This window comes from Ambystoma mexicanum, chromosome 9 (genome assembly GCF_040938575.1).
Source record: "Ambystoma mexicanum isolate Mex_15411 chromosome 9, UKY_AmexF1_1, whole genome shotgun sequence".
Classification (NCBI taxonomy): Eukaryota; Metazoa; Chordata; class Amphibia; order Caudata; family Ambystomatidae; genus Ambystoma; species Ambystoma mexicanum.
In genome coordinates, this window is record NC_090931.1 from 702689558 (window position 1) to 702713746 (window position 24189).

At 45.8% G+C, this 24189-nt stretch overlaps 1 protein-coding gene across 3 annotated transcripts in view; it reads right to left on the bottom strand.

The window, feature by feature from the left end:
• The window catches only part of METTL21A (methyltransferase 21A, HSPA lysine), a 166091-nt gene that overhangs the window by 60922 nt on the left and 80980 nt on the right, over positions 1–24189 (bottom strand). For all 3 annotated transcript variants that reach the window (XM_069615591.1, XM_069615593.1, XM_069615592.1), the window contains one exon: positions 17743–17909. In XM_069615591.1, the coding sequence (XP_069471692.1) occupies positions 17743–17889 (147 nt within the window). In that variant the 5' untranslated portion in view covers positions 17890–17909. The remainder of the gene's footprint in view (positions 1–17742; positions 17910–24189) is intronic.

Here is a 24189-nt window from a genome sequence, read left to right on the forward strand (position 1 = left end):
ACATACTATAACTTCTGTATGTAGTTAGTTATATTGAACTTGGTGGTGTGTACAACAATTCACCAATGATTCATCCTAGTGATGTACTCTAGAGCCCCGTGGGGGGTGGACAAGACAATGTAAATTGTATTGTATGAGCGTGCTCTATGTTTTTAAGAGAAACCATTTTTATTGAGGTGCCGTTTTTATTATTATTGCACTCCGCTTTCTTTGTCAAAACAGACAAAAACCAAAATAAAATGGAAAAGCAAACGGTACAGGCAGTAATAGAGCCTAAGTATCAGACCTGTTCTGTAAGCAAAGGAATAAAGTAACAAAAAAGCAAAATAACTAGATTATGATAATAAAAAACATCAGACCAAGTCTCTGCATAACATCATCACTTAAGTGGTAAAATTCTTTACCAAAAGCAGCAGAGGTACATTTGCATCAATTACAAAAAGATAAACAACCATTTTTTCACCATTCGGGGAAATCTGCAACATGAGCAATGCAGGACAGACTGGTGAATGTTAGTAAATGGTGTACATTTGCATATAGGTAAGGAACAATTTTCCTTGCAATGTCAATTATGAGTCCTATATAGTTGTACACTGATTTTTCGATCTATGAGTGACCAATCCTTATTCCTGGCCTTCATGTACAGACTTATCACACCTACTACACCTTGGTAGGATGAAAACTGTAGCAGCCCCCTCCAATGGAAACAGTCAACACTGTTACTAACTTTTTAGATGCCTCCTATAATCTGATTTTGAAGATCAATGCTTATGGTAGACGACCGGGTATCCATTTGAACATTATCCAAACTGCTGCTTTCTGGAAAGTGGCAATGCAATAATGCAGGAAGATCCCAATAGCCGACTTTGCAACACCCTGTTGGTGCCTTCTGACGTTTGACTGCCACTACCCCCATCAGAAGTTATTCCTCAGGGCACTCTTTTTAAAATGCCCACCCTGCTGCGCACCGATCGCCTAACTCTCGAATTGGGAAGAGGCTGTGCGAGAAGCGGTCACACCTGACCATGTAATGTATTGCTGGGCGATTGTTTGAAGTTGGGTATGTATCGGGTGAGGGTTTGGTATCGGAAAGTTTTGTTGGATTGCCTTTTTTACTGTCCAGATGTCCCCTAGACTATACACAATATATCATGATTTCTGGATCATTTAACACCAAAGACCCAGTTTGGGTTTCTTGCAAGATATTTGAGACCTAAGATACATTGCATACGATGATGGGAAACCTTAAAATGGTGACTTGGAATGTCTCAACAGTTACATCAAAAGGAAGAAAGGAGTGTTCACATATCTGCACAGACACAAGATAGAAGTAGCACTACTACAAGAGACACACCTTACCGCTGGTAGACAAGCCACACTTGCTAAGAAATGGGGTGGAAATATGGTCAGTTCTACATACTCGGCCTAACCTGGGTTGCACCATCAGTGACCTTTAAGAAACTTCAGGTTAAGACCGATACAGAGGGCAGGATGGCCATCATGTATGGTTTCCTAGAAAACAAAGAAATGTGCATAATAAACACATATTGAGTGGCCTTTGTCTGACCAGTATGAGGATAAAGACTGCAAGAGAAAGAGCTTTAACTTAGTGAATTGGCGTGTGAACAGGGATCATCACGAAGCTACCGCCTTCTTTCGGTCATTGTACCCCAAACTCAGTCCTTTTAGGAGTAGCACTGAGAGGGCTACTGTGCAATATTCAGACCTTGAAGAAGAATTAGACTCAATTAACCACCCTTGCCTCGACAAAGAGGCTTCAGAGTACTTGAAAGCCCCCATAACCCTTGAAGAGCTGCTAGCCCCGATCAAAACATTACCCACTGGTAAAACACCAGAGGAGAAGACAGCCTGCCAAGCAAATTCTACAAAGAGTTTACAGATGACGTTGCTCCAACACTGCTAGATACGCTGACAGAAGCATTTGAGTTGGGCTCCCTGCCTATGAGTTTATGGGAATCAATAATAATACCCCGTTTTTAACCTAACCAACCTCCACTGGACTGCAGCTCCTACAGACCCTTGTCCATGTTGAACCAAGATAGCAAAATACTCACAGCATTGTTGGCTAATAGACTTGATAGTTAGACTAATACATCCTGATCCAACAGGCTATGTACCAGGTAGAAACAGATCAAGGAACTTAAAGCGCTTACACCATATAATAGATAATACCAGATTAAACAACACGCATTGTACTGTAGCCTCCCTAGACGCTGTCAAAGCCTTTGATTCCATCAGATAGGAGTGGTTATACGCAGCCCTAAAACGGTTCGGAATTGCACAGCAATATCTTTGGTGGGTACAATTACTATACACCAAACCAGTGGCCACATTTAGAACAGGCCGGCATTTCTCTGAAGTATGGGAATTGGAAAAAGGTACTAGGCAAGGTTGCCCATTATCCCCTATGCTCTTTAGTGATCTGTCATCCAGGTGGCCAGCTCACGGCCATCGTTTTTGGATCCAGTTCCTGGGGGTGGACCAGTGCGGGAGGATCACCTGCGTGAGGGGTCTTCGGGGAGTGGGACACCGGATGGTGAGACGCAGTATCACCTTCCATGTAACACTTTTACCCCATCCTACCAGGTAGGATGTTTAGGAACGCCTCCCACTTTTATAACACAAACACTTACACGGACAGCCTGCTATGGGAGAAAACGGACTAACACCCGATCTGTATACCTGATGTGTCCCAATACAATGGTCAGGCAAGGTCAGGCAATTACTGACAATCACGCACACCGGACTCCTATTAAGCTTCCCCACAGGGATAAAAGGCGGAGCACGAGAGCACACTCTGAGCGAGGTAAAGCACACGAGGAAACAGCAGTTTCGAGACACCAGCTGGACGAGAGCAGAAAGACAGCAAAACCAGAGAGGATCGCAAGGAGGGAAGCTCCCTTGAGCTTTTTGACAAAGAACCGTTACTTGAGAACAGAAAGTGTAAGACCAGTAAGCCAGGCTGAAGAATCCTGCATTGTGTGTCAGAGACCCGGGGCCCTCCCAGTTGATAATCAAGGCGGGGAGAATCAACAGCTGCCGTGGCACTGTCCTTGGCTCCAAGAACAAAACAAAGCTACAGCAAAATCAACACAGCCAGCGAGTTGGTGGAGACTGATACAAGACAGGTCTGTGTTGAAGCCAAGGTTGCAAGCTGCAACATTGTATGGCAAGCGCTGGAACGAATATTGTTAAAACGCGTGTGATAAAAGACACAAGTAAAGTTGAACTGATGGTGAGTCATTGAACTTTGAAACCGAGATACGATAACTTTGACAGTGTGGTCCGGACCGCGTGGGTGCTCAGTTGAAAGAGTCTGTAAGGTATCCAGCTGAGAAGTGACAAAAGTGAGAGTAAAGATTTATAAAGAATTGTGAATCGAAGTGGTCCTGTGACAGGCCAAGCAAAATCCTGCGCACAGTCGAAAGTCTTCGATGTTGAACCAGTAAAGAAAGTTTGTGATAAATTGGTCCGAGCCCGGCAGAGGGAGACTGATTGAGGGTTTTGTGTTAAAGTTGGACTGAGCCCGGCGGAGGTAGACCCAGGGTGAACAGTGAACCACTCGAGAAGTTGGATACATGAAAATCCTGAAAACATTGTGACAAAGTGGGTCTGACCCCGGCGGAGGGAGACCTGAGCTGAATAGTGAATAGCCTGAGAAACTGTGTACATGCGAAATCCTAAGAGGAAAGGAAATGTATTGTTTGTTTGTTGTAGCAGGCCCTCAAAGAAGATATCAACAAACGAATGAGCAAGGTCAGGTCAATCTCTGCTGAAGATTAACCACTGCTACACCCTGAGTGGGTAACCCCTTGTGTGGGTGGTCACAGAATTCTCATGAAACTGTTCTTCTGCACAAAATGGTTTTATTTTGAAGTGCAGTGGTGTAGTAATACACTGGTATTTTTCAAAAACATAGGACATTCACATTTGAGGACATACAAAGTGTAGTACCTAAGTACGAATGATCAAGAAGTCAATATTTAAGACATCTACTTGTACAGTTTGTTCATTTTTCTATAGGTTCCTTGGGAAGGAAGCTTAGAGAATTCAGTGGAATCATAGACAGGTTGGGCGCCCATAGAGTGTGGGCACAATCAAGAGTTGAACAACATATAATACATGTCAACACGACAGTGTTTCGGCCATTTTGCGTGGAGCTAGGTGAGCTCTAATGGTGTAGGCCTTCATCAGGACAGGAGTGTCTTTACTAGTGGAGGGTCCTAAGTGGTCTGTAGGAGTGAAACAGACAAAGAACATGTCAGGATGTACGTGGTCAGCAAAAGACCTAGCAGAGAGAAGTTATGAATACTATGGGCCTCATTACGACCCTGGCGTTGGACCATGGTGCTAGTAGCACCATGGTCCATGCCGGTAACTTACCGACTCCGCCATGGCGGAATGGGGAATTACCGCCCCATTCCGAGGTTGGCGGGGCGGTAATTCCCCATGCCGCCATGCCCTTTCCCATTCCCATTTTTGCCCCATAGGGCTCAATGGGAATGGGGAAGGCGCTAAGTACGGTGCCGCAAATTGCGTCACCGTACTTATCACCAAGGTCCCTTTGCGGGTTGGTTTTTAACGCCTGCAAAAAGCAGGCGTTAAATTCCACAACCCGCAAAGGGACCTCGTAATCAGGCGCTAAGGGATTACCGGTACGGGTACCCTTACCGGTACCGGTAATCCCTTAGCGCCAGGGTCGTAATGAGGCCCTATGTCAGGCGGATGCCAGTGCTTACCGAATTCGAGGAGCTTAGTGGCTCAGATTAAGAGGTGGAAGGATCCACTTCTTTAGGATGCAGTCGTCATCTTGTCAACAGGCGCGGTCACGCCTGTCAGGGGATAAAGAGGTAGGATTACTAAATGGCGCCCCAAGGGTGCGGTTCCTCTCTAGCCCATAGTTAGTGTGTGAATAGGGAGGTGGTGGTGTGAGTCTTAACAGATTTGGTGAGAGTAGACCTAGTGGTGGTCCCACTAACGTGGAGTGCGCTTAAATGGGATAAAAAGGGCTTCTGTTGAATCACAAATGCCATTTATCAAGTGCACAGAGACATTAGTGCAAATCTGTATTTAATACAATGTGATTAAAAAGAGTGCCCCTTCTCAACAGTCCTGGTGGAAGGGTGGACCATGATCTATGTGGGCTGTGCAAGTTCTGGATTACGGTGCCACAACACGTGTCATGCAGCCTATGGTGTAGGTGGCACGAAGGGCTATGGGCGTTTAAATGTGCAGAGTCATACTGTTTGGAGATTCCTTACAGTGAGGGTAGGCCTACCAGTTTCTGTGCATAAGGCCGTGTGCAGTAGAGCTTACCTATTGCCAGTGCATTCAGCTGCCAAGATCATTGAAGCAGCAGTGTGTCGTCTCAGATGTCGAGGATGCAAGTGTGTAGAATGCAGGCTAGGGCCATGTTAAAGAACAAAGGCCCCCTGGTGGGGTGACTACCTAGATGCCTGTTTGGAGTTGATGCAGGCAGTCAGTCGGGCAAAAATGCAAGTCATGCAAGGTGTGGCGCAGGATGATGTCAGCCCCTGTCAATCCCATTGGGTGTCTGGGGCTAGGGCCGTGTTGAAGAACAAGGGCCCTGTGGTGAGGGGACTACCTCAGTGCCTGTTTGAAGTTAATGCAGGCAGTCAGTAGGGCCAAAATGCAAGTCATGCAAGGTGTGGCGCATGATGATGATGTCAGCCACTGTCAATCCCTGTGGGTGTCAGCTGTCATGTAGTATAGAATCAGGCCTGTGTTAATTAATTCCCACATGTATATGACATCAATGGTTTATATCAATTTACAGATGTAATTACTTTAAAAATAATTGAAAAACAAATTGTTACACAGTGCAAATTCTTGTTTTTAGAAAATGGAAAGGATCTGTATGCAAGTATGGCCAGATGGAAGGTGGATGTGGTTTCTCAGAGAGCATCTGCAGCCATATTGCATACAACACATTGCTGTAGATGGGTGTTCTCTCATAGGACATGCATACTGTCGCCATATTTTACAGGAAATGCTTCCACTCTACAGTTATGTTCAAACCCTCTTTGACAGTTCGTAGTTTGTGGACCCATTTCTGTTCTAGTCTGGTCAGGGTTTTGTCAATGTCTCCACCTCTAAGGGTGGTGTTCACCTTTTGTAAGACACACCACTTTATATCCATGTTGGTGTGGTTCTTCTTAACATAGTGTTCCACTAGTGGTTTGTCCGGTACCTTGTTTTTTTATACAAGACCGGTGCTCACCAATTCGGGTCTTCACAGCGCTCATGGTTTTCCTAACGTATAGAAGTCCACATGGGCATTCAATGGTGTAAATAACTTGTTTGGTATTACAGTTTGTGTGATCCTGTAAGGTCCACGAGATCTCTTTGTGTGTGAATCCTTTGGTTGTCTCTGTGAACTGACAGGCCATGCATTTGCCACATCGGTAGTGTCATTGGACAGGTGGTAAGTTCCATAGAATATTGGGTTGTTTTGGAGTTTCAAGAAATGTATGGACCAGTGACTCTTTGATGTTGCGGTTTTTCTTGAAGGCAAAAAGGGGCACTTTTTGAAGAGATCCAGTGTTCTTGATCAGTGGCCAGTGCTGCTTGATTGTCTTTTTTATCAAATTGCTGAGGGGACTGTAGGTTGTCACGCATACCAGTCTGTGCAGTTCTTTTTTGGTGGTTTTGGTGAGGCAGATAGTACGGTCCGTGTTTGCTGCTCGTTTGCTTGCGTGTTTCACAGGTTTCCTCGGGTAGCCTCTGTTGAGAAGGCGGTTTTGTAGATCTGTGGCGTGTTTCTCATATGTGTCACGGTTGGTGGAATTCCTCCTAATCCTCAAGAACTGTCTGTAGGGCAGGTTATATTTCAGACCTTGAGGGTGATAGCTTCCAAAGTGTAGTAAGGTGTTCCGGTCTGTAGATTTCCGAAATAGTTCCGTGTGTAGATAGTCTCCTGACCTGTATATGTGGAGGTCTAGGAAGTCAATCCAGTGGAAGTCCCAGCGCATCGTGAAGTTGATGTGAGGATTGCATAGATTGAGCCATTCCTGGAATGCAGTTAGGTCTTGTTTGTTCCCCTGCCAGATGAGGAGCACATCGTCGATGTACCTTTTCCACAGCTTGATGTTGTTTCTGTAGGGATTAGTGTCTGCCATGACGTTTTCGGTTTCGTAATGTGCCATGTACAAGTTGGCAATGTCTGGTGCAAAGGTGGCCCCCATGCTGACCCCTTTGATTTGTTTGTACAATTGGTCTTTGAATAGAAAGAAATGTTCGGTCATTGCAAGTCTCACACATTCTAGTATGAAGTCTGTAGGGACGGTTTTGGTGTCATTTCTTTTATCCAGAAAGAGTTTCAACACCTCTAACGCAGTATGAAGTCTTTAGGGACGGTTTCGGTGTCATTTCTTTTATCCAGAAAGAGTTTCAATACCTCTAATGCCTCTAGTTGTGGGATTGAAGTGTAGAGGGCCTCTACATCCAGGGTGGCTAAGATGTAAACTTGTTCTATGTTGATGGTCCCCAGCATGAGGATGGTATCCCTGCTGTCTTTGAGGTAGGAATTCATTTGGTTCACAAAAGGTTTCAAGAAGAAATCCGTGTAGACTGATAGGGGTTTGAAAATTGAGTCACAAGCCGATACGATCGGTCTTCCAGGAGGTTTTTGTACCTTTTTGTGTATCTTTGGCAGTATGTAGAACGCCGGGATTCGCGGGTGAGCTTTATTGAGGAAAAGATGCTCATCTCCGCAGATCCAAGTTTCTCGAAGTGCGTGGTCTGTTAGGCTGCAAATCTCATCCTGTAGACTCTTGGTGGGGTCCACTTGTAAGGGGCGGTAGGCGTTGATGTCACTCAGTAGGCGCAGGCATTCCAGGTCGTAGTCCTTGGTGCTTTGAATGACGATGCCACTGCCTTTATCCGCGGGTTTGATGGTGATGTCATGGTGGTCTTTAAGGGAACGTAACGCTGTTCTTTCATCTATTTGTAGGTTGTCTGCGTAGAAGTTGTGCTGTGTGAGTCCCTTCTGGACAGCTTTGGTGACCATTTTCTCATATGTTTCGAACTCACAAAGGATAGTGTGGGGAGGAGGCATAAATGTTGATTTCATTTTGAGGCCTGTGGTGTTGTCTGTACCTCTTTCGGGTCGTTCCATGATAGTGTTTGAGTGTTCTGGTAGGTAAACCTCGAAGAAGTATTTCAAGCGAATGTTCCGGAAGAAGCGTTTCAGTTCGACTTCAGTGTTGAAGGCATTAGCTTTTGCTGCCGGTACGAAGGACAACCCTTTTTCCAACAGGTTTTGTTCGGTGGCGGAAATTATATGGTCGGATAGGTTGAAGATTGGTATCCTCTCTGTTGTGGTTGGTTTTGGTACCACTGCCTGGTCCTCATTTGCTGTCCTTGGGCTGGTGGTCTTCTTCTGGGTCGCTCTCGTTGCATGCACCTGGGAAAAAAAGGTTGTTGTTGTGGCTGTTGTTGGTTGCCTGAACCTCCCAATGTACTACCACTGCTGCTTGATGAGGTGCCTGAGAAGGTTACTCCTCTGTTTCTTCTGTTGTAGTTTCCTTGTTGCTGTAGTTCAGTATAGTAATTATCACGCAGGTAAGGATATGTCTTTTCTTCTGTGTAATTTTGGAGGTCCTTCTTGAATTTTTGGGCTTTTCTCTCAATGGTTATTGTTTTGAATTTCTCGACCTCGGCTTCTAGTTTTTCTAGCTTGGTCTTTGCGTCTTGTATTGTGGCATCGTCTTGGAATTTCCTCTCTATTTCTAGAAGTAGTGATCCTTGTTTTTTGCATTCTTAGTCTGCTGTGTCTATGACAAGGATTAGCCAATCGCGGCTGCATTTGTTTCCGACCCCGCTAAAAATTTTTGTGAACTTAGGATTGTCCGTGAATACCCGTGGGATATTCTTTACATGCAATCCTTCCGGGATAATTCCAGCTTTGAGGTACTCCAGCATAAACTTGCCATGCATTTCGGTCTGTATGAGTTTCTTATTTTTCTGGTTGATGTGTTCAAGTTCGTCCTTGGCCACACCCTGTGTGAGGATGCCGTCTTCATTACTCAGGGTGGATGTGGTGCCCAGGAGCTTCTTGAAGTAATCGTCTGTGTATGACACAATGTTCACTTTATCCATCTTGATGTTGTTGAGATGGAGTTTGTAGACTGGATAGTCTCTTAGATGCAACCCTGGGTTTCCAGGGGAGTGCAACAAAACCCACAGCCGCGGGCTGTACTATAAACCAGTATTTGGAAGGGTATCTGGTTACTGCCTTGCTCTGCCCAGGTCGGTACAATAATATCAACAAACGAATGAGCAAGATCAGGTCGATCTCTGATAAGGAGTAACCACTGCTACACCCCGAGTGGGCATCTAGGTAGTCACCCCACCACTGGGCCTTTGTTCTTTAATATGGCCCTAACATGCATTCTACACACTTGCATCCTCGACATCCGAGACAACACACTGCTGCTTCAACGATCTTGGCAGCTGAATGCACTGGCAATAGGTAAGCTCTACTGCACGCTGCCTTATGCACAGAAACTGGTAGGCCTACCCTCACTGTAAGGAATCTCCAAACAGTATGACTCTGCACATTTAAACGCCCATAGCCCTTCGTGCCACCTACACCATAGGCTGCATGACACGTGTTGTGGCACCGTAATCCAGAACTTGCACAGCCCACATAGATCACGGTCCACCCTTGCCCCAGGACCGTTGAGAAGGGGCACTCTTTTTAATCACATTGGGCCTCATTCCGACCCTGGCGTAAACCAAGGCGCTACTAGCGCCTTGGTTGACGCCGTTATTTTTCCGACTCCGCCATGGTGAATGGCGGAATTACCGCCCCATTCCAAGGTTGGCGGGGTCGGTAATTCCCCATTCACCAAGGGCCCTTCCCCATTCCCATTTTTGCCCCATAGGGCTCAATGGGAATGAGGAAGGCGCTAATTACGGCACCGTAAATTACGGTGCTGTAATTAGCTCCTAGGTCCCTTTGCGGGTTGGTTTTTTAACGCCTGCAAAAAGCAGGCGTTAAGTACCAACCCGCAAAGGGAACTCGGAATAGGGCGGTAAGGGTTTAACGGCACCGGTCTCGTTAACGGTGACCGTTAACCCTTACCGCCCTACTCGGAATGACCCCCATTGTATTAAATACAGATTTGCACTAATTTCTCCGTGCACTTGATAAATGGCATTTGTGATTCCACAGAAGCCCTTTTTATCCCATTTAAGCGCACTCCACGTTAGTGGGACCACCACTAGGTCTACTCTCACCAAATCTGTTAAGACCTACACCACCACCTCCCTAGTCACACACTAACTATGGGCTAGAGAGGAACCGCACACTTGGGGCGCCATTTAGTAATCCTACCTCCTTATCCCCTGACAGGCGTGACCGCGCCTGTTGACAAGATGACGACTGCATCCTAAAGAAGTGGATCCTTCCACCTCTTAATCTGAGCCACTAAGCTCCTCGGATTCGGTAAGCACCGGCATCCGCCTTACATAGTATTCATAACTTCTCTCTGCTAGATCTTTTGCTGACCACGTACATCCTGACACGTTCTTTGTCTGTTTCACTCCTACAGACCACATAAGACCCTCCACTCGTAAAGACACTCCTGTCCTGATGAAGGCCTACACCATTAGAGCTCACCTAGCTCCACGCAAAATGGCCAAAACACTGTCGTGTTGACATGTATTATATGTTGTTGTTCAAATCTTGATTGTGCCCACACTCCATGGGCCTCCTACCTGTCTATGATTCCACTGAATTCTCTAAGCTTTCTTCCCAAGGAACCTATAGAGAATGAACCAACTGTACAAGTAGATGTCTCAAATATTGACTACTTGATCATTCGTACTTAGGTACTACACTTTGTATGTCCTCAAATGTGAATGTCCAATGTTTTTGAAAAATACCAGTGTATTACTACACCACTGCACTTCAAAATAAAACCCTTTTGTGCAGAAGAAGTGTTTAATGAGAATTCTGTGACCACCCACACAAGGGGTTACCCACTCAGGGTGCAGCAGTGGTTACTCTACAGCAGAGATCGACCTGACCTTGCTCATTCGTTTGTTGATATTATTCTACCGACCTGGGTAGAGCAAGGCAGTAACCAGGTACCCTTCCGAATACCTCTGAAAGAAGAGACTTTGAATGGCAAAGAGACTTGGGCAGAGAAGGCCCTGATGCTGATGGTTAAACTGCATCCTAGTGCTATAGAAGCCAGAGTGTGCGCAGATTGAGTGTGCCGCCTTGTCCCGTGCTGAAAACGTGGGGAATGGGAGCCAACGGCTCAGATATCCTGACATATCATTTCTTGAACACTTTCTTTTTGTATTACATTGTTTCCCACACTATTTGTATTTAGAGGTAAGGATTGGCAATATGTTTATTAGTATAGGCCCTTTTATTTTGACAAGACACCACTAGGAATTTGTTATTATTATTTGATGGTCGTAACTTGCTCCCATCTTTACATTTGGGAATAGATGGGCGTTTTTTCAAACCCAATTGAAGTTCAATAAACTCCCTTGAACTGTGGTCACTTGTGTCTGTCTTACTGTTTGATACCATGCCTTCCTTACAGTATACTCCAACGAGCCTACAATGAAGGTGGAATTAGGGTTCAGCAATTTTGAGCTCTATGTTCTGGCTAGCCAACTGCAGTTCGTAGCGGGTTGGCTTGCTGACAAACCCACACTAGACACCTTGTTGCTAAAGCCAGCCGCAAAGCTCTTTTACTTGTAGGAGAATATTTGGGTGCCAATTTCCAATTTGGGTCACTAACCACACCTGGTTAATCTGGGCAGATATTGTCATGATCCATCGATCACGCCCCTTCTGGTCTTCCTGGTCCCTGGCACGTCGGGGGTTACTCGCTGCGGTACACCCAACATGGCCGTATACATGGAACGCGGTCTATTGACCTTTACGTCCTATGCAGCACGTTCTATAAATTAGCCACTCCCCTGCGGTTCCGCGCGTCTCAACGCTACCGATAGCTGTGGCCTGACGTGCTCCGTAGTTCGTTCTCCGGAACTGTGTTGCTTCCTGGTCCCCGGACCTTCCTCCTTCTCCTTTCCTACTACTTTCCTTGATCCTGTCACTTCCGCGTTCCGCGCAGACCGCCTCCGTGTGCTGTCTCCATTCCAAGCTTCCTGGAGTTTCCTAGATCCCGGACGAAGAAGCTGAACGAATCCTGGAATCCGAAGACGCCCGAGCTGGCTTGTAACACTCCAACGATCGCGAAGAAGTGTGATATGGGGATGGACTATACAAGCTAATGTTAAAGTTTTTGAGCAGGTGGGAAGGGAGGGGGGTAAGTAGTTGAAGACATGTTTTAGACATTTTTTAGGTCTTCACACTGTTACAACAATGTTTTGAATTTAAAAGATGATACATAATGATGTACTGCCAATTTCCTTGGTTTCCTTTGTATTTTTGAAATAAACTAAAAAAAAATTAAAAATAAATAAAAGAGTTGTTAGGGAGAATTCTCATACATGTGCTAATCCCTTCACCTTAGAGACCCCAAGCAACTTGGCTGGATTTTAAGGACTTGATTTTTTTACCTGGAGAGAGTGGGAGCCTTTTTCCCCCAACTCTCTCATGTATTTTGATGGGTGTTTTACTCTTGTTTTCTTTGATTATGGAGTTTTAGACAACTCCATAGGCATCATCTTTTCATGTGTGTCACACAGCACCCTCAGTGCAGTGACACAGGGAAGCCTTTTTTGGATGTCTCAAGATTTAAATACCTTCTCTGGGATAAACTACTGTTTTCCAGAGAAAGTAAAGTGAAATTGACTTTACTAGTCTTTTTAAACTCCTAGACCCGGCACACCCTATCTTACAATAGAGTGCTGGAGGGGTTACATAGTATCCCCTGTGTCTAGAAACTCATGTAGGAGTCAAATGCTACCCTTTCCTCTCGAAATGGCTGGTGGCAGTGGTTTTACAACGAACTACCATGATTTTTTCCCGACCGCGAACACCGGTAGCGTTAAAATCACAGGAGCCATGTTTTTCAAGATGGCATCAGAGCCTCCTTAGTTTAAATGGGTCCTGGTCTTCTTTTTTCGACATTTCTTTTTGGAAAGGTCCTTCTAGAGTTGGTCTCTGCACGCCAAACCTGGTTTGTTCCTTTTGTTCCTATGCTTTTGGCGGGCTTCATGCCTGAAGACCTCTTCTGGTGCCCGAGGGTCTGGGGCGGGCAGGAAGTGACAGAGGTGCCTGGAACTCCCTGTGCTTAGTCTCCGAGGAGACCCAAATGCACTGCGGCATGATTGGCTGGCTGACTGTCTGGCAAGGACAGCCACCCTGCAGGGTGAGTGGCAGCTAGGCTGGAATGAATGGGAGAGAACTAAATAAAAGGCAAGTCTCTTGGCTGGAAGGCAGAGTCAACCACTGGAACGAAAGAACCAAATACGAGCTTGAAGAGGACAGCTGCTGCAAATCCTGGACCGTTGGTTTGCCCGGTGAAGCCCTGCTGCAGGTCCGAAACGCCAAGTTCACCTCGACAGAGAAGCCCCTGCAAGGACGACTTCTCCATTTGAGTTGGTGGGACCAATCAACTCGTAAGCCACCTGGATACCATTCTCGGAGCTGGTTGTATTTTCCTCAGAGTGCTGCAGGAAACCGAAAAACCAGGGAGCGGGACACCAGTTTGTGTGCTTGTCTACAGCTACCGCAATTGAAGATTTGTCAGTGCCAGCTTTTCGACCAGTCCCAGTGCAGTGCAGGAGTCCCCCGACGTCCTCCCTCTTGTCCCCACGACTGAGGCTCAGGAACAGCAAGATCTGCAGGAACTGCCAGGAACAGACGTCTTCAGCTGCATCTTTTTCTTCATTGTAAGGTACTGTGAAAACCTGATCGAGAGAACTTACCTCTCACTGCGAAAGTGCTTGAAACTTTGGCAACCTGCAGGCCTAATCAGCTTGTGAGCGAACATATGATTCTTTCTTTTATGAACTACTTCTGAGAACCGTGGCAAAGACTTTTCCGTTTAAATACCAGAACTGTTTTATCCTATACAAGACTGTAGCCCATTGACTTTGGCCTACCTATTGCATTTAATTGACTCCTCTGGTGAACTCAAACCATTTGCACTGTTTAAGAATACTTGTATCCTTCGTTTTATTAACCTATGCCTTTTTGCTCCTACTTCAAATACTCTGAATGCCATTTTGCTCCTCCTTCAAAGTAGTTTTAAATGCCTCAGAGCCTGACAGTTTAAAGTATTGAAGTATATATGTGTATGATATATTGCCTCCTTCTAGTGGATGTTTTATAACTGACTGTGAAATAAATTAACAAGTGTTTTACCAAGAAGTATAAGTATAAGAGTTTATTTGAATACTTGTGATTGTAGACTTCTGTTTAACATCCTTCCAGCTCACATTCCCTCTTGAGATAAGCCAGGCTACTCAGTTCTGCTACCAGAAACTGTGTAATACAGACTTATACCAAAGGCTGGTTTTGCTTACACCTGTAGTCCTAGTTGTGTGTAGTGGTCCCAAAGGGTACTGCATACAAACTCTGCCTAACAAGAGTCTCCAAGTCACATATCTTCTTACAGAGGACACAGGATCTGAGGCAACTATGGAGGGTCAGAAGGAGACAGACTATGTTTTTTCATTTAGAACTGGCTTCTATTTAAATAATAGAAAAACAGCCTCACTTTGCCTAGATTGTAGGGTTCCCTGCCTAATAGAACTAACTGGGGTGCTTGTCGGTCATTTGTGAGGTCCAAAAGTAATAGTCTGTCCTTCGTCCAAATCTAACCTACTCTCACCCTACCACTTATACAAAACAACTAAAGTCCAGGGGCTGCTTAAGTTCTCCTAGGTTGCTTTCTCATCATGTTTCTGTCAACATAGGATCTTTAGATAGTTCTTGGCTATCAAGTGTACCAGTTTGTTTAATTCAGGGGTTTCCAAATCTCTTGGCCTCTCTACTCTTGTCTTTTCAATTTCCTCTATAAAGATGTTCCTTATCCTTGAGGCTCTTTCCCTCCGGTTTTCTCACAAACTTGAAAGTCTCTTTATCTGAAATCCAACTTGTATCTTAAATATTGTGAGCAATAGTATTCTTCTCAGAGTTATCAGTCCTCTTATAACTTGGCTTTTCACTGGGACGGGTATGATGAACCCAGAGCTGATTCTTTCTCTTTTTTTATCAATCTGTGTCACTGTGACAGGTATGATGAACCCAGGGATGACTCTCACTCTTCTGGTTACTTTGAGTCTCACTGGGACGGGTAGGATTGACCAAGTGACGATTCTCACTCTTTGGGTTACTTTGCGTCTCATTGTGACAAGTATGATTGACCTAGTGATTATTCTCACTCTTCTGGTTACTTTGTGTTTAACTGACAAGAGTAGGAGTATAGTATTAGTTCTACTCGCTACCCTGCCCGGGTCTGCTGCTTTTCCCATTACATTCTTGGTGTTGGGACTGCGTCACCAGGTCTGTACCTCGTCTCTTGGACTCTTCTTCGTGGGCCAGGACGGCAACTTCTGTTGTCGCTTTCTTGTTCTCAGACACCCTCTGTGGTGTTGCTTCATTTGCTGCTACATGGTCGGGAAAGTGTTTCCCTTGTATTTTCTCCTCTTTCGTCAGTCCTAGATGTCTATCACCAGAGACCTGCACTTGTTCGCTCTGCTCTCCGGAATGTCTCCGCTTCCTGGTGCGACTCATAGTACTGCATAGGAAACTGCAGCTTCTCGTCTCCTCTCACTTTTCTGCCACAGCAGCTTTGAACATCCCAGGTTTCTCTCTCACTGGAGTCTCTTTTCAAACTACACACAGAATAAGGAACAATATGCCACCATGAATCAGGGTTGTTCCCAACGAGCACCTGAACAAATCCTAACCAGTGGTCTGACTCTCCTCACCTCAAATCCTATGGGTGCAGGATGCCAATTGTACCACTTCATGTAGTCGTGATAAGAACATCTTTTGGTACAGAACTCCATTGCTCTCTAGCTAGGTTCACATCACCAAATTGCCAATCGATGTGCAGTCTAGTCCTTCCAACATTACTTTCTTCCTATTTTTTGTTTAATTAATGTGTGCTTTTGCCATTAATTTCTTTAATGTTTTTGTTATTCTTACGCTTAGCCTATTTGTCCTTAGATCGTAAATGCAAAGGTGGCAATCCACCCTTGTATATAAACATGACTTTTCTGTACCATTAAACCAGTGAACAGTGTTTTCATTTATATCAAAGAATTCAGAAATAAGTTGCCCTCCATAACCAATGCCCTTACAACCATGAAAGAAACAGCTTTAAAAACGGATTGTCCCTATCAACGGACAGTGACAATTCTCCCACCCCCCACCACCCTCCTGACCCCCACTGAATTTGATCTGACAAATGGCCTCTGTGGAGCAGCCTACTACTTTCAACCTGTGCGCTTTCTGTAGACCATAAAAAACAAGGCACAGTGAGAAAAGCAAACCAAACTGTCCAAAAAGGCTAGTGGAAGAACACATCAATCAGTATCTAAAGCATGTTTATTAAAAGTGGGGTCTTTATTACTAAAAAGACCCCACTTTTAATAAATACCATTCCGATTGATGGGAGCAAATATAAGTCACCAATGCAAAATGAGCAGGGTTGAAGAGGTGGGTTCCTTCACAAGTTCCTAAGCAGTAGAACATGTATTGTCTTAAAATGGTGCAACCAAGCAATTTTTACTCATTTTTGCTGTAGTAATGGTTCTAATCAACCATCTTAATTTTTTCCACAGGCAACGCAGCTTACAAAGTATTGTATATTTAAACTAACCTAAGCATTATTTGTATCATGTTTTCAATTCCTTGAATGAGTGAGGGAGTCATAATATGCGTATAGTACCTTTGTAAGATTCATCTTCGTGCATGTATAAACAATCACTTTAAAGTAAAAATCTTGAGCTGGGCCTGCTGCCACGAGCAAAGCAGTTTAGTAACTTTAAATAAGCAACACTTCTGCTGGCGTGCCATCTGGAGGTGAATTTCTGATCTCCTGGAATTTTAAAATGATCACAAAACACAAATGATTGTGGGTATCGGCCTTCCTCAGCTGTAGTGCTGTTAAAAGATGGGTGTTTGTGCTTGGTTGTTGCAATGGAGTGAAGGATAATCTGCTTGCTAAAACCCTGTCCCAGTATCTTTCCAACCACATAAGCAGGTTTGGGTCACCTGGCTAATAAAAGGTACTTTTGAGCCCAGCATTTTTGTAATTGGATATATTGACAGAGTACAAGGAGCTCGAGAATGACCACAGAAGGTGTGAGGGCGAACATTGCACTGCAGCGAAAATTCGGCCTCCAGTATCCTCAATGTGTCCCATTTTATGTACACTAAAATCCAATTTCCTGCAACTGAATCAGCTCACAATGTGGTGTACATCCCCGCAAATAGTTCTCATACCTTCTATCCGGTCTTCTAAGACTTTTGATTGACCAAAATTGTGTATAGATTGCTGTCCCGGTAGATTTTAAGTGGACCATTATAAGTGATGACAGCACAATGAAGTAGCATCAGAGAACAGTTTATCGATGAAGCTATAACCTTGCGTTGGGCATATTATAGTTTCTAGGGATTGGAGTAGCAATTGCCCTGCAAATATATGAAACACATAATGACATGCAAACTGTTAGATTTCCAAAGAAGACACACACACACACACACACCCACATGGTCTCCTTTGCAAATGTAGAGACTAAGGCACCTACCGCATCCCATACCACAGCTGCCACTCCAAGCTGATTCCAGTTCTGTTGGATCCGGATGGTATGGCTGGCAAAGTTGAAGGTGGCCGCAGGCTGGTGAAACTTCTGTAAGCCCCAGGCAGCTGCCTCATCGTAGGGCACTAGAGCCATTCCGACCTAGTATTTGACCGCTGCAGAAAAAAAGATACATCTTACATTAATAATTATATAAGTGCAGGATATTCTTGCCAGATGACACTGCGTCACTGTGACAAAATGCTTTAGTCCCGAGCTTTAGTTTTATAAAACAGAATGATCAGGAACACTAGTCCAATCTGCAACACTAGTACAATGGGTTTGAATGAACCAAGAGCAGTGCTGACAGAATGCATTACGTTTTTAAATGAAAGCCTAGGTCTAGAGCAATGTGCCCAGTGACATGGAGTCCACTGGTGACTCAATTATTGCTAATCTATGTGTGCCAGTGAAATGATAAGAAAGGAAACACTCTACTGCTACTTCTACTAAGCTGCTAATCTTAAACTTGCATGAATGCAATGATTGCACATCCATGCAAAGGTCTTTTGAGCCCATTAATGATCAGATATAAAATATGACATGTTTGAGACAGAAGAGGCATCTAAAAAATTGAAATACCAATCCTGTTGCACAATAGTTTATTTTTCAGGCATTCTGTGCAATGAGAAGGAGAGGATTTCGATACAATTCAATGTTGAATAACAGCTCGAAGTAGCCATTTAGCCCTCCCCCCACAAGCCTCATATGATATTTTCAAACACGAACCACAATTTTCCAGCTTCTTTTGGATACTTTTCAAGCAAGGGCAACAAGAAGCCTAGACAGTACTGTAAAGAAACTTGACATTACTCATTTCCTCCCTCTGCTAAGTAAAAGGTTCCCGTGAAGAGGGTGTGCACTTAACAGTAAAGCTGTTAGGCGATCCTCTGCACACCAGTCCACTCCACATCAGAACACTGTGCACATTCCCCCAACATCTCCTCCCAAGGTTCGAGGCTCAAGTGATTCGGTGAACCCAAAGGACCGAAAACACCGTACCAGCTTTGGTGTACGGGCTCGATTGCAACCCTTTCTGCATTGGCAATTGCCTTGGAGAACATATAGCAGAAGGGGCGGCGTTACGTCTTCACGTCGGTCACGTGATCGTGTGGCGTTCCTCACGTGACCTTGGTGGACGTCACATGACCCAGAGACGTCACATGACCCAGAGACACACAGTATAAAGGTCTGAGAGACAGAATGCTCATTGCTTCTCAGCTGTCTTCAGACCCTGTTTGGCGGTACGAATTGCTCCTTGTTACTTTGATCACGGAACTCTACCTCGGACTCCTTCGGACACCTCTTTGTACCTTTGCTTGGAACTGTTTACCTGTTGCCGGATTTTGGACTTCCCCTCGACTTGTCTTTGGATCATCCCTTGATACCTTGCTGAACTTCTACGCCATTTCCCTTCTTGGGATTCAAGTCAAGCCCTCTCTCCTACAGGTGGCTAACCCTACATCCACGCTCACCTGCGGTTCTACTATTCCAGGGACCGCCGCATCATCTGAGTCTCGAACCTCTCTACTAGGTTACCTGGGTTTCCCCAACACCAGATAGGTAAGACTCTTTAGATCCTATTGTTTACCTGATTGTATTGTAATTGCCTGGTACTTAACCTCGTTCCCTTTTGACAGCAGCATCGGTGTTCCAGAGTTTCCGTGGATCTGGGAAGACATCTCCCACCTGTGGCCTCAAAGGTCGCACAGCGGGTTTCTATTAGTTCCCCTGTGCGTCACTTGGGGACGGAGGTCTCATCGGTCTACACGACTCTCAAGTCAGAACAGACTGAGAAGCCGTTTAGTCGTGTTTGACGATGCAGGGATCCACGGAAGAACCCATAGCTGCCTTAGTCCAGGCATTTACAGTATTAAGGGCAGATATGGCCGCCGCGAACACGGTGATCCACCAAAGGTTAGATTCCATACAGAGTGTTCAGCATTCCCTTCCCGCAGACCCTGAGTTTGGAGATGCTAGCTCCTCAACTACACCCCCTCCCTTGGCTACTACTACAGTCCCAACTCCGGTGGTCCTCCCAACCCCTTCCCCCCTGGCTGCTCCTGAACGCTATCAAGGTGACCCCAAGAAATTCAGAACCTTTGTTAATCAGTGCAAGTTACATTTCTTATGCAGACCTTTGGCCTTTCCTACATCCACTGCTAAAGCCGCTTTTGCCCTTTCCCATTTAGCTGGGACAGCTGCCGCTTGGGCTAATCCCCTACTGGAGAATAATAGCACAGTCCTTTATGACTTTGATCTGTTGGTTCTAGAAATGTCTCGAGTATTCGATACCCGACACAAGGCACAGTCTAGGGATTTGGAGTTGTTAGATTTAACTCAGGGTAGAAGGACTTTGATAGACTACATCACCCGGACAATCAACTAGTTGCTGAAACATCATGGCCAGAAAACAAGCGGGCGGTGGTCTTTTATAGGGGGTTGAGTAACATCATGAAAGATGCTTTAGCAGTGATCCCTTCTGTGCCCACTCAGTATCAGGAATTGGTTGATCTTGCCCTGCAGATAGATGCACGGCGATCGGAGCGTAGAGCCGAATTGGGGGTCTCTTCCCATCCTACTCTTGCTAGTACTCCTGCTCCCAGTACAGAAGAACCTATGCAAGTGGGAGGTTTACGTAGTCCTATTACAACATCTGAGAGGGAACGTAGGAGGGTGGATAATGCATGCTTTTATTGTGGCACCACTGGACATTTTGTGAAAGAGTGTCCTCGACGTCCCAAGAAGAGCCAGGTTTTTCGGACAGCTCGACCTTAGATCCGGAGAACAGGTCGAGTGTCCCGTCATCATCTCCGGGTACCTCTCTTGCCATTGCTCGTGTTCAACCCATCTCTGTAAAGGCTACTCTATGTCCCTCTACAGGCCTTCTTCATGCAGTCAATATGATCATTGATTCAGGTGCTACTGGTAACTACATAGACATTGATTTGGCCCATTCCCTCAACCTACCTCTAGTGGTAAAAACACGACCTGAGCATGTCCAAGCCGTAGACGGCTCTGCGTTAGTTTCTGGTCCTGTTAGACACCAAACTGCACCTCTCTTGTTGAACATACAAGAAATTCACACAGAGACCTTAAGTTTTGATTTGATTACCACACCTCAATTCGGTATCATATTAGGGATTGCATGGTTACGTGAACACAATCCGCTGATCAATTGGCAGTCAGGCACTGTGCTCTTCGAGTCCGAGGTCTGTCAGAATTATTGTCTCCCGGTCCATCAAACCACTGATACACCTTCTCGGGCCTTGGGAGCCTTAGCCCAACTCACGCTGACTGTTGACGATCCAGAGACTGTGCATTCTCATACTGTTGGGGGCTTGGTGTCTGGGATTCCACCTGAGTACAAAGCATTCGAATCAGTTTTCGATCGTGGCTCTTCCGAGGTACTTCCTCCACATAGACCATATGACTGCCCAATCGAATTACTCCCTGATTCCACTATTCCTTCGGGCAGGATCTATTCCTTGTCCCCTTTGAAGGAACAAGCGTTGAAAGAGTATGTACAGAACGCCCTTCGTTTAGGGCATATCCGCCCCTCTACTTCACCAGCGGCAAGCCCTATATTCTTTGTACCCAAGAAGGAGGGGGATTTACGTCCTTGTGTGGATTATCGGCGTCTTAACGCTATCACAATAAAAGGATAGATATCCGATCCCGTTAATCACACCACTTCTGGATCATTTATCACATGCTTCTGTTTTCACCAAGCTTGACCTACGCGGCGCATACAATTTAGTGCGCGTTCGCGAGGGAGACGAGTGGAAGACAGCTTTCTGTACTCGTTACGGCTTGTATGAATATCTAGTCATGCCCTTCGGCCTATGTAATGCCCCGGCCACATTCCAACGATTCATGAATGACATATTCAGGGATGTTCTGGATGTATACATGGTTGTGTACTTGGACGACATCTTAATCTTTTCTCGTAGTCTTGACGACCATGTAAAGCATGTCCGAGAAGTACTATCCCGTCTGAGAGAACATTCCTTATTCGCCAAACCTGAGAAATGTCAGTTCCATAAAACGTCTGTTGAGTTTCTGGGTTTCCACATTACCCCTGGGGCGTTATCCATGAACGAATCTAAGGTCAAAGCAGTATTAGATTGGCCAGTACCTCAAACACTCAAGTCCTTGCAGGCCTTTTTGGGATTCGCCAACTTTTATAGACGTTTCATTTCTTCCTTTTCCACAATTGTTGCCCCGCTCACGGCTCTGACCAGTCCTCAGGTACCCTATCGTTGGCAGAGAGAACATCAGGGGGCTTTTGAAGCTTTGAAAACCGCCTTTACTACCGCACCGGTACTCCAGCACCCCAATCCTGATCTTCGGTTCATAGTTGAGGCGGATGCCTCTTCTTTTGCTCTCGGTGCGGTACTGTCTCAAACATGTCCTACAACAGGCAAGTTACACCCAGTGGCATACCATTCCCGTAAGTTTTCCAGTACTGAGACACATTACACTGTTACGGAGAAGGAACTCTTGGCTGTCATGGATGCCTTTCGTGTTTGGCGCCATCATCTTCTGGGGGCTAATCATCCCATCACTGTATACTCAGATCATCGGAATTTACAGGATCTGGCTTCATTGAAGTGCATTAATAGTAGACAGGTCCGATGGCATCTTTTCTTTTCCTCTTTTGATTTTCATATTATGCATCGTCCTGGCACTTCACATGGAAAAGCAGATGCCTTGTCACGTTCCCCGGGGGGGGGTCGAGTTGCCAACCTTCCCTGACACTGTTCTCGGAAAGAGTCATGTGATTTGTCTTTGTACACCCTCATTGTCATTATTAGACTCGGTCCGATCCTGGACTAGCAATCATTCCGATCAGTTGCGAGAATGGGACCCAGTGTATTCTGATGGATTACCTTTCGTACATGAACGTCTGTTCCTCCCCACACCTGACACTCGTAATCTGGCCCTTGAGTGGTCTCATGATGCTCCCTTTAATGCCCATCCCGGTCAAGAGCGCACTTTAGATCTTCTCAAGCGTTGGTGGCCCTCTATGAAGCGCGATGTAGAATGTTATGTCAATTCGTGCGCAGTATGTGCTCAGGCTAAACATCGAAGGGGTCGACCGGTTGGGTTGTTACTTCCGCTTCTGGTACCTCCCAGGCCCTGGCATACGTTGACTATGGATTTCGTTACCGATCTCCCCAAGTCGAAAGGCTTTGATTCCATCTGTGTAGTGGTGGACACGTTCACAAAAATGGCTCGTTTTGTTCCTTGTAAAGGCATTCCTTCGGCCCCGGTCTTGGCGGACTTGTTTTTTGAACATGTGTTCATGTTATTCGGCCTTCCTTCGGTCATTATATCCGATCGAGGATCACAGTTCACCTCTCGGTTCTGGAGGTCGCTGACGAAATTACTGGGCATTGATACCAGGTATTCTTCGGCCTATCATCCTGAGACCGATGGGCAGACCGAAAGGACGAATCAATCTATGGAGCAGTACCTTCGCTGCCTTATATTGCAACATCAGTCCTCCTGGTTGGCCGTTTTACGGCTTGCTGAGTTCGCGTACAATAATGCGGCTCATTCAGCTACTGGTTATTCCCCCTTTTACGCCCTCTACGGCCAACATCCCAAGGTCTTGCCGGTCCCTGATGCTTCTAGTTCTTCGAATCCTGCGGCTACGACATGTCTTAGGGATTTGTCTGCCGTACATGCTAGTACTGTGGTTCATCTCACTGAAGCAAAGGCTTCTATGAAGGCCCGTGTGGATGGCAAACGTCGAGCTGCTCCCCCTCTGGTGGTGGGTTCTAGGGTCTGGTTGTCTTCACGTCATCTTCGCCTAGTGGGTTGCCGGAAATTGCTACCTCGTTTTGTCGGCCCGTATGTGATCTCTCAGGTTGTGAATCCGGTGGCTTTTCGTCTAGTTCTTCCTAGTTCTTGGCGTATCCATCCTGTGTTCCATGTCTCCCTCCTCAAACCTTGTCCTGATTCCGTCCGTCTTCGAACCCCTGTTGCGCCGGTGTCCCTGACCTCTCCTAATGTCTTAGAGGTGTCGCCCATTTTAGGGTCCAGATGGTTTAGGGGTAACCTCCAATATCTGGTGGACTGGAGGGGTTACGGCCCGGAGGAGCGTTCATGGGTTTCCACCTTAGATCTGAACGCCCCTCGGTTGGTGGCCCGCTTCCATAAGGATCATCCGTCCTGCCCACGGGGTCGTGGGCCGTTGGGGGGGGCTATGTTAGGCGATCCTCTGCACACCACTCCACTCCACATCAGAACACTGCGCACATTCCCCCAACATCTCCTCCCAAGGTTCGAGGCTCAAGTGATTCGGTGAACCCAAAGGACCGAAAACACCGTACCAGCTTTGGTGTACGGGCTCGATTGCAACCCTTTCTGCATTGGCAATTGCCTTGG